General features: G+C 34.9%; 1 protein-coding gene across 1 annotated transcript; it reads left to right on the top strand.

The window, feature by feature from the left end:
- Positions 1 to 3,884: 3,884 nt before the first annotated feature.
- Positions 3,885 to 9,927, top strand: LHW (transcription factor-like protein). Its single transcript, XM_079078319.1, has 11 exons — positions 3,885 to 4,421; positions 5,095 to 5,229; positions 5,304 to 5,391; positions 5,482 to 5,523; positions 5,754 to 5,813; positions 6,601 to 6,949; positions 7,825 to 8,399; positions 8,882 to 8,989; positions 9,105 to 9,251; positions 9,384 to 9,509; positions 9,585 to 9,927. Exons 1-11 carry the CDS (start codon positions 4,327 to 4,329, stop codon positions 9,708 to 9,710), a joined length of 1,851 nt encoding a protein of 616 aa, XP_078934445.1. The 5' UTR covers positions 3,885 to 4,326; the 3' UTR covers positions 9,711 to 9,927.
- The last annotated feature ends 452 nt before the right edge of the window (positions 9,928 to 10,379 follow it).

Raw genomic sequence — 10,379 nt, 5'->3', positions numbered from 1 at the left:
TTATCATACCTGGGAATCGGGATGATACAATGCATTTCTATTTTTTTCGTCATGACAAATTTTTTTGTTAAGTTGCTCACCATAACAATAAATTCTAGAATTACGTATGCACGATTTGCAATTATCACGTAAAATTTAATGGTTTATATGTGTTTCAGGTAAAAAAATACAATCTTATCCCTATGAACTTGATGCTATGGAAAATGAAAACTATAAGGATATTTTTTGGAACTCCTGCTAATGTACAAACATGTAATAGCAATGTAGTTGTACTTTTTTTTAACCAAAAATAGCGATGTATCACCCATTAATCCAACCCTTGCAAAGTGGGGATACTTCACTAGTTATATTTAATTGAAACTTATGAGACTTAATTAAATAAGATTAAAATTTCTAAATTATATTTGCTCAATTAAATGAATAATGTAATCATCTAATGTCTAATCCAAATATTATACCAAAATCTTTCAAACCAATTATTAAAAACTTAATTGTGTGTCTCAAATATGTTGTGTGTATTTATTTATATAAGAGTGTATGTGTAACGTCCCATTTTCACAACAAAAAATTTTCATTTTTATTTAAGTAAAACTTCCCGATTATAAATCCATTATGAAGAAAACGTTTATGTCAGATACATTTATTAAAACCAGAGTAATATTTAAAACGTGGAGTTTTCATTGCTACTGATGGATGTGTACAGTCACGCCTTCGCCTTTCAGAGATAACTGATGATACCTGAAACAATCAACAATTGGGTAAGCATGAAGCTTAGCGAGTTTCCCCCAATATACCCCATACAATAAACATACAAGCATGCATCAGGTCCACTCAACCATCGGGTTGGAATACCCAGGCCCAGTCAACTTCCGGGTCTAGTCATCCTCATGATGGAATACCCCAAGGTTTGTTGGCCTACCACCTCAACCCAACTGCTCTACCAGAGCCTCCGTGCCTTCGGCTTACAGCCAGCCCGCAACGGGTATCTTGGCCTACAACATAAAGTAGGACCGAAACAAACAAGGATAAAGTAGGCACATAATACATACACACAACAATCATACAGCTCACTCCTGCCTAATAGTCCTCTCATAGCACACAATACCACTACCAACTAACCTCCATGATATACGTAACCATAAGTAGCCAGAGGTGAGATAGCCACTCGAACAGATGATCCTACTCTAGAGCCACAACCAAACAAGAAAGCAAGAAATCCTAGAGAGTTCTCAGGCTATCTTACATGACCACATACAGTCCCTAGGGCACTCCACTAGATGATAACTAGCAAGTACATATAACATATAGGTCCAATAGTGCACCATAGCATAACAACATCCTATATACCAGGATACCGATCTAACAGATCACTACAACATAACAACATCCTATATAACATGATACCGATTAACAAATCACTACACCATAACAACATCCTAAGTATCAACAATCCAAGGGATGCATGACTGTATATATTTAGAGGTGAGATAGCCATCCGGACATGTGGTCCTACTCTAGAACCACAACCAAACAAGGAACATGTAAGATAGCCCAGACCAAGAATCCTCAGTCTATCCTACATGACTATATACAGTCCCTAAGGCATCCTTCTATTGAAAGATAACCAAAACTAGTGGGCCGACATTGGTGTCTTCGACCCACGGTACAATGAGGCTAAACTCACCTAAATCAAGGAACTTTGAACACTGCGATATGACCCATTTTCAGCACTTCTTGCTCCCGCGAATCCACTAACACCAGAACCAGATAGAATCTCAATCAATAGCCCAAAAATCCTCAAGTTTAACCTAAATTCAAACTTGGTCAAAAAATCAACGGTCAACGAAAGTAAACGGTTAGTAGGCCCTCACGACGTGACCATCTATGGCTCACGTCGTGAGCCACTACAGGACAAGATAATCGAGTCTGACCACCCTCACGACGTGACATGCATCTTCCACGTCGTGAGATCCGTCTGAATGCCATATTTCTCCAAAACTTCTTAATCAATTAAGCCACTAATCCATCTGTTCCAGGAGGCTTCCTAACACTCCAACGATCATAAAAATCGATGCTTTAAGGTTTTGTATGTCCAATAAAAGACATGAGCTCAAAATGGGTCATTCATGGAGAAAAAGAGGATAAATTGTAATGCATGAACTCCAACATCATTTAAACTTCAGATCCATGACATATAAGCATTTAGGGACCCTAAGGACCCATAAAGTTGCCAAATTTATGGAGTCCCAACACTCTAACTCTTATTATCTTGGATAAATATGCATAAAACCTTAGATCTAACAACAAGGAAACATAAAGCTTGGATATTTATTACTCATATTGGTCCATAAGGGTAGCTAAATGCAAATGAAACTTCCAAGCTACAACTATGCTTCCATGATGATTCCTTCCTCTTCAAGTCACCAAAACTCCGCCTAAAGCTCAAGAAACACAAAGAGAGGCTAGGGTTAGGGTTTTATTGAGTTTAGGGACGAATGAGGCTGGTTTGGAACCCTAAAATGAAGTTTATGGGGGTTTAAATACGATGGAAACCATAAAAGATCATGGGCTTGGGCCGCAACGCATCTCACGTCGTGAGCTCTTAATGCTCACGTCATAAGCTCAGTTTAAATCAAAATCTTTATTGATCACTTCTCACGTCGTGACCCTTCAATGGTCACGTCATGAGCCCAAATTTTATCCAAAAACCAGGCCTTTGACTCCTTGAAGCATAAAGTTGAATAGATCTGGAAATGAGGTGTTACAGTATGTTATTTTTTCTTTACGAACATATTAATCAAATATATAATACAAAGTTATATATTTGAGACAACAATTTCATAATTATATTACAAACTTAAGGTTGTAGAATTTTAGTTTGCAACAATTACGTAAATACACAATGTAATTGCAACATATTATAAAATTAAGTATATTATGTCAATAGTTCAAAATTTATGAAACTAATAAATTAAGCATGTTTATTAAAAGTTAAATAGTTAGCTTTAAAATTAGAATAATAAAGAAGTTTAATATTTTATAACTTCAAATTAATGTGGTTGCAGATAAATGCATTATCAATGAAAAAAAACTACAAATACAACATCCACATTTTTTTTTCTCAAGAAACAATACATATAGGAACTAAAAAAATATATATACACAATAAAAGAAATGATCAAACTCCTATTTAGTTACATTCAACATTTTCATCGTATAATTTTCATATAACAAAAAGAATATATAACTTTTAAGAATATTGACATGAACATAATGAAAACCATTAACAAATGACTTAGCTTATACAAATTGTTAGCTTGAAAAGTTGTACCCATCTCTTTCTCGTTCGATATAAATAAATGCATCACAAATAGATCTTTTATATGTTCTCAAATCATATTTCTGTCCAAATCATTCTCTAAACACTATCAATATAATCATGTATGCATATAAATTATATATATATCTAATAACAATTCACGCATCATAAATACCAATTAAATATTATAAGTTAATTTTTTTATTGTATTGTCATTCAAGTCATATAAGTTGAAGATTTTGAGAATTTTAAATCAATATGATTCAATAATAACAATTCACGCATCATAAATACCAATTAAATATTATAAGTTAATTTTTTTATTGTATTGTCATTCAAGTCATATAAGTTGAAGATTTTGAGAATTTTAAATCAATATGATTCAATAGATAACCTATCTTGAAATATATATATATATATATATATATATATATATATATATATATAAATTATGAATCTTATATGGTTTGTTGATTTAACAATTCACTATCCACTTTAACAACCCAACCCCCACAAAAAAAATAAAAAAATAAAAATAAAAATATTCTCACAAGTAGATGCACAAGACAATAAAGAAAAAACACATTCAGAACCAGTTCAATACTCTCTCTCTCTCTCCACCAGCAGTCATCGAAATCGAAAAACCCAAAAGCTGTATACGAATTGACATTTATAATTTGATGCCATGGATAGACTTGTGAAAAACTACGAACTCAAAGCTTGCGGAATAGTGTAACAAAGCCCCTCTGACTGCTTTTCTGCTGCTGTTGTTTTTGTTTCAACCAAGAAATAGAAATAGTTGACCTCTCTCTCTACTCTACATGTCTAGAATCACATGGGTATTGATTTTGGGGGGGAATTTGGATCCGGAGAGAAAAAGGAGCGGTGGGTTGAGAACTAAACAGGCCGGAAGAGGGTCGTGCCGGGGCAGTTAGAGTTCCGGAATCAACAACTTGTCTTCTCTCGTTATCTAGACCTTCCTTCTTAATCTCACTCCTGGTTTCGATATGGGTTATCTACTAAAAGAAGCATTGAAAACCCTATGCGGTGTCAACCAGTGGTCATATGCTATTTTCTGGAAGATCGGCTGCCAGAACCCTAAGTAAGTTCCCCTTACTCGCTCTTCAGTTGGTTTCTCTTTTGTTTTATTGTATACTTTTAGGTTATTTTTTCTGCTAATATTATATTATCGTATTTATTTTAACCAAGTAGCGTTTTAGTTGTCTTGACTCTTGAGGGCATGGAAATTAATCCCCTACCTATAGGTTAGTTCCTTTGGTGAATCATGTCTGGTGGAATTTGGTAATAATTTTGCCATTGATTCTATATGGGTAGAGTGTGTTTGTCTTGTTTATAGCTTTTTGACTGTGCTGTGTTTGGTCTTGGATTCATATGTTTAGATTGTTTTGTTTTGTCGTGGTGCATCTTAGTGTTATTGTCTATTTTTGTTTGTATTGTTCTCCTGAGTCCATGTGTTGTAATTCCATCTATGTTTGCAAGGACACTAGACAACGGTACAAGGGTACTTTCATTGATTTGTTATTATAGCATCCTACTTTTTCATTAACCCAATAATAGCAATGTCTTAGTGAGAAAATAAATTCAAAGGACAATGCTCTAATAGAAATAAATGGTAGGATGATGCTATAATACACAAATAAAATCAAAGTACATTATCATTTCTAGCATTTAGCCCAATTTTCAAATGATTGTGATATGCGATATACTAATTGTTGTTTACTTGCTAACTATTAACTTCTCATTTCTTATTGTAGATTTCTAATATGGGAAGAATGTTATTACGAACCTGTTATATATTCAAATGTTGGACATGGAGATGGAGGGAATAAAGTCCACTTGCTCGTAACCAAAATGATGAAGGACAACTACATCAATCTTTTAGGAGAAGGGTTTGTCTCCAAATATATATATCTGTATATATTATGTAGTTTGTAATTTCCTTGTTTTTATCAATTTTTTTTAGATTGGTTGGGAGGGTTGCATTCACTCGAAATCATCAGTGGATTATCTCGGATAACAAATTGCAATTGCCAGGTGTCCATCCACCGGAGGTATATACCGCATTATTCTGAATACCAAGTTTAGTACTTGTCTTTAAAAGAAAGAAATTCGGACAAATCAAATGTCTATATGCCTTACAGGTATCAAATGAGGTGTTTACACAATTCTCGGCTGGCATTCAGGTAAAGTAATTTTAGGTGCTTTTTCTTTTTGACTTAATGCAGTAAGAACAATTTAATAGAGAAGGTTAGGGAAATGAGGCTTTTGCTTTTCTATATTGGTTCCTAACTTTGACAAATTTGGCCTCCTTAATTTTATTCCTCCATTTCGTCAAGTGTGTTGTCATTTTCTCAAAAGATTTTTTGCACATCATGGGAAAAATGATAATATTGTACTGTATTTTTGGTAACAGACTATAGCAGTTATTCCGGTTCATCCTCATGGGGTTGTTCAACTTGGTTCATCATCAACTGTAAGTTCATCTTTATTTTTTATGTCATATTATTTAGTGATGCATCCTTAATAATGAGAGCTGAATGCAGGAAATAGCAATGTACTTTCATTTATTATTATTATAACATCCTGCTTTCTTTTTCTTTTTCTTTCTATTCTAGCACCTTGTCATTGTCACCAATTAGTTTTCTTCTTTAGGCATTGTGCATTGAAGAATCTACCGATTATAGCATTGTACTTCCATTTTTTTCTTTCTTATTAGGACATTGTAAGTTGGAAATTCTGCCCAATTATAGCAGTGAGAGTTGCTTTGTACTTGGATAACTTTGCTATTATTCGGTACAAATTTTTTTTTTTTAAAATTTTGTAAAACAAATAATGTAGGATGTCATTGTACACAGGTACGTGAAAGTACATTGCTATTAAGTTAGAGCTAAATGCAAGAAATAGCAATGTACTTTTATATATGGCATCCTACTTTCATTTCGCTCCATTACATCAGTATACTTCCAAAATTTTGTTATTAAGGTATTGTAATTTGTAAAATATACGGAATTATAACATTTTAGGACCTTATACTTTGAACAATCTATCCAATTTTAGCAGTTAAAAAGTCTTTGTATGTGGACGAGATTGCTATAATATAATTGGGTAGATTTTTCAAAGTACAATGCTGTCATGGGAAGTAAGATGCTATAAATAAACAAATCAATAAAAACACATTGCTATTTTTTGCATTTAACCTTAGAAATTACATATAATAATGTTTAAATATGTGAAATTTGATGATTTTTGTTGATGTTTAGATTATGGAGAATGTGGGATTTGTGAATGATGTGAAAGGTTTAATTTGTCAACTTGGATGTGTTCCCGGTGCATTAATATCAGAAAACTACATGAAAAGAGAAGCGCCTACTCATTCATCGGGAAGCAGTGGGCATAGTTGTTTCTCTTTTAGTAGGCATGTACATACTGGAGATGGTTTGACTTTGAAAAGTCAACAAATTGAAAAGATCCCCTGCTACGATCAAGAAGTTGGTTTTGGCTCATTTTTGGGCAACTATCAGCCAATGGAGCAACGTATTTTATCAGAAGGAGATCATCATCATCATAATATTCATATTAATCACACTCCACCTCATGCTCACTTCTCTGGTAAGGCCTTTATTTTACTTTGTCTCCATGAGTTTAAAAAAATATTTTGAGAAAATGACAGCAGACTTGGGGAAATGGAACTGTGGAAAAACAACGAGGGCAGATTGGTAAAATGTTGGAAGGTTTTTCTCTGTTATGTTGTGTCATTGATACGAACCCATCCCATACCAGGCCCGTATCAATATCATGGCATAAGCCCAAGTGTAGAACAGAACTCACTCCAAAAGCCAGCTTGTAGGAGGAGGAGGAGGAGGAGGAGGAGTGGACACCTAGACTTACTTATAAGCCACCAACTTATAGTACTGTGGGATCCTAACAGTCATTCTTTCTTGCATTAAGTCAAAAAGATCTTGGCTGTGACCGCATAAAATGTTGTATGCATAAGATTTGTTTCTTTTCTAGACTGAATGGCCATTTTACCCTTAGACTGAATGTTGTATGCATAAGATTTGAAACTAAATGCCATTTTACCCATAGTTACATTCCAAAAGAAATCTCACAATATTCTTTACATTTAACATAAGAGGAAAAAAGAAGTAGGTCTGTCTAAATTCTAATATGTAAAGGTTTAGTGTCTTAATACATGAAGCTTCACCCATTAAGTATTAAGTCAAAAACAAAAAGCCATGTTTTGTATAGCTACCAGATTTAATGCATAACCCATTAATCTCATTAACTTACAAAGAAAGGGCAGGATGTCTGTCTGGATAAATCATGTTTAAGTTTTTTTTGACAGACACTAAACAAGCTTTTTAGTGATATTTTTGATGATGAGTCACTGTCCTACTTTTTGCAAATTTTGTGACATTAACATCAGTTGCAAACATAATACAATGAAACGATACTACTGGGATTTAAGACACTTGATCTTGCAGGCAAGCAGGTGAATGGAAAGCTGGAACATGAACTATTTGAAGCTCTGTCTATGACTATGTCCTCAGAAGCAGAACATTTAAAACCTCCAATTCCATCAAGGGACGACTTATTTGATATCGTGGGTATGGATTTGAATGGAAATCAGAATAACTGGGCTTATGAATATGAAGGAGAATCCAATAATAGCAGCAGCATTATTTATTCATCGATAATACCTAACGACCATCTTTTAGATGCAGTCGTCTCGAAAGTTCCCTCATCTTCAAAGCCAATTATTACAGATGATAACATTAACATGGGATCCGAAGGGATTAATTTGATGCAAAGAGACTACTTGGTGGGTAATGGGAATACTAACTCTTCTATCATCTCATCACAAATCGGTTCTTGGACTGAAGATTTGGGAAAAACCGAGTATGCTAATAATAAGAGTAAGAGGCCCGATGATGAAATTGGGAAATCCAATCGTAAGAGGCTTAAACCGGGACAAAATCCCAGACCCAGACCCAAAGATCGCCAGATGATCCAAGATCGTGTAAAAGAATTAAGAGAAATCGTCCCAAATGCTGCCAAGGTAATTTAAAAAAAAAAAAAAAAAACAAACTTTTTTCAATAGCTTCTTATTATGTTCTAGTTGCATTTGAGAAAATGAGGGCACATTTGGGAATAGAAGAAAAGAATAATAATAAATAAAAAGTTAGGACTAATGATTTTCTTACTTACTGTGGCAATGCTATCCAAAATGCAAAGCAATCTTCACTGTTACTAGATTTTTCAAAGTAGCAAGGGAAAAATTGGAAGTACAATACTGTTATCAGATAGAAAGAAATGAAAGTAGGATGCTGTAATACACAAATACGCTCTTATCTCACTTGCTTTTTATGTACCTAGTTAAAAGGGAACATTCATAAATAGCTGATAAGCTTAAATCTTGTCCCTGTCCCTGAAGTTCATTAAGTAAAAAAACAGAAGCTACCATACCAAGCTTCTGGTGGTTGTTGTTGGTTTGGTGCAGATAATAGAAATCTTTTTTATGTTGTGTTTGTTTATAAACAGTGTAGCATCGATGCTTTGCTAGAACAAACCATCAAGCATATGCTTTTCTTGCAAAGTGTTACAAAGCATGCAGACAAGCTAAAACAAACAGGGGAATCCAAATCCAAGGTATTGTATAATGGATTCTTGTTTTATGTTACCACCACACAACACAAGCTTTCGATGGCGGCAAGGGCATCCATGTGTTTCAAGTGTAAGTTTTTGTGGCAATTAATTGTTGTAGATTGCAAGCAAGGAGGGTCAGGGTGGGGTATTACTGAGTGATAACTTTGAAGGAGGGGCAACATGGGCATATGAGGTTGGTTCACAATCGATGGTGTGCCCTATTATAGTGGAGGATCTGAATTCCCCTCGTCAAATGCTTGTGGAGGTATGGTATACAGACAGCCTGCCTGTGTATATATAATGTTCTGTTTTCATATATCATCATCATCATCATCATCATCATATATATATATATATATATATATATATATATGTCTGTGTGTTGGTTATGTGGTAGATGGTTTGTGAAGAAAGAGGTTCATTTTTGGAGATAGCAGATGTGGTTGAAGGATTGGGATTGACAATCTTGAGGGGGGTAATGGAATCTCGGAATGACAAGATATGGGCCTACTTTACTGTAGAGGTAACCTTGCTTGGCTTACCTTGGGAATGTTGTTGAATTAGAATTAGTTTGATATGATATTATCTGTGTAAGCAGGCTAACAGGGACGTGTCAAGGATGGAAATATTTATCTCGCTTGTTAGCCTTTTGGACCAATCTGCAAAAAATGGGTCCAGCGGGAAAGGGAATGAACAATCTTTCCGGCAAGTGACCATACAGTAATGTCGTGGCTGCTGGGAGATGTTGAGAGCAGCTAGCTACTCTTCTGCCATGACCGACATCGATCGCAGCCTGGTTTTCTTGTCAGCGAGACTGACTGAATAGAATAGAATAGAGTAGAATCTTGTGTAGCTTTATTGCCTGCCTGCATGTGTAGATGGATTATCATGTATTGTATTGTATTTTATTGTATTCATTGCTTGGTTGTGTCTGTTTGAAATAGTTTGCTCCTTGTGTTTTCTACTCAACGCTCATCAGACTGACTACTCATTTAATGATCTCACTTAATGATCCTGCACTTAATATACTAACTAACTTGACTTGATAAGTCTTGTTAGAGTCAACGTTTTAAAAACTGGTCCGAATCGGCCGGTCCGGAACCAGTCAAGTGAGCGGTTCGACTAGCACCGGTTTTATGCTTATTTTTGGACCGGAACGGCCGATTTTTACAAAAAACCGGTTGAACTGGTTAAACCGAATAAAAACCATGGATCTAAAAGGCGTATCATGGCGCTAGGTGTAGTGTAGCCGTTACGAAAACGTCTAAGGCGGGTTTGTTAGGCGTGACATCCAAATAACGTGTCAAGGCGCGCCTTAGCGCGATATGGAGCGAGTTTTTTTCAAGGCATGGTTTCTTTTTTTTTTTTTTTTTTTTTTTTCTTATTCGGCCTA

Source organism: Lactuca virosa, chromosome 2 (assembly GCF_052849685.1).
Source record: "Lactuca virosa cultivar CGN04683 chromosome 2, Lactuca_virosa_CGN04683_v6, whole genome shotgun sequence".
In the NCBI taxonomy this organism is placed as follows: Eukaryota; Viridiplantae; Streptophyta; class Magnoliopsida; order Asterales; family Asteraceae; genus Lactuca; species Lactuca virosa.
The sequence above is the reverse complement of the archived record's forward strand: the minus strand, read 5'-3'. Positions and strand labels throughout refer to the sequence as shown.

Bases quoted from the DNA above. Each gene is read 5' to 3' on its own strand.
- LHW (XM_079078319.1), top strand. From the start codon at position 4,327: ATGGGTTATCTACTAAAAGAAGCATTGAAAACCCTATGCGGTGTCAAC. The intron at 6,950-7,824 runs GTAAGGCCTTTA...TTGATCTTGCAG, and splicing joins ACCTCATGCTCACTTCTCTG to GCAAGCAGGTGAATGGAAAG. The intron at 9,252-9,383 runs GTATGGTATACA...GTTATGTGGTAG, and splicing joins CTCGTCAAATGCTTGTGGAG to ATGGTTTGTGAAGAAAGAGG.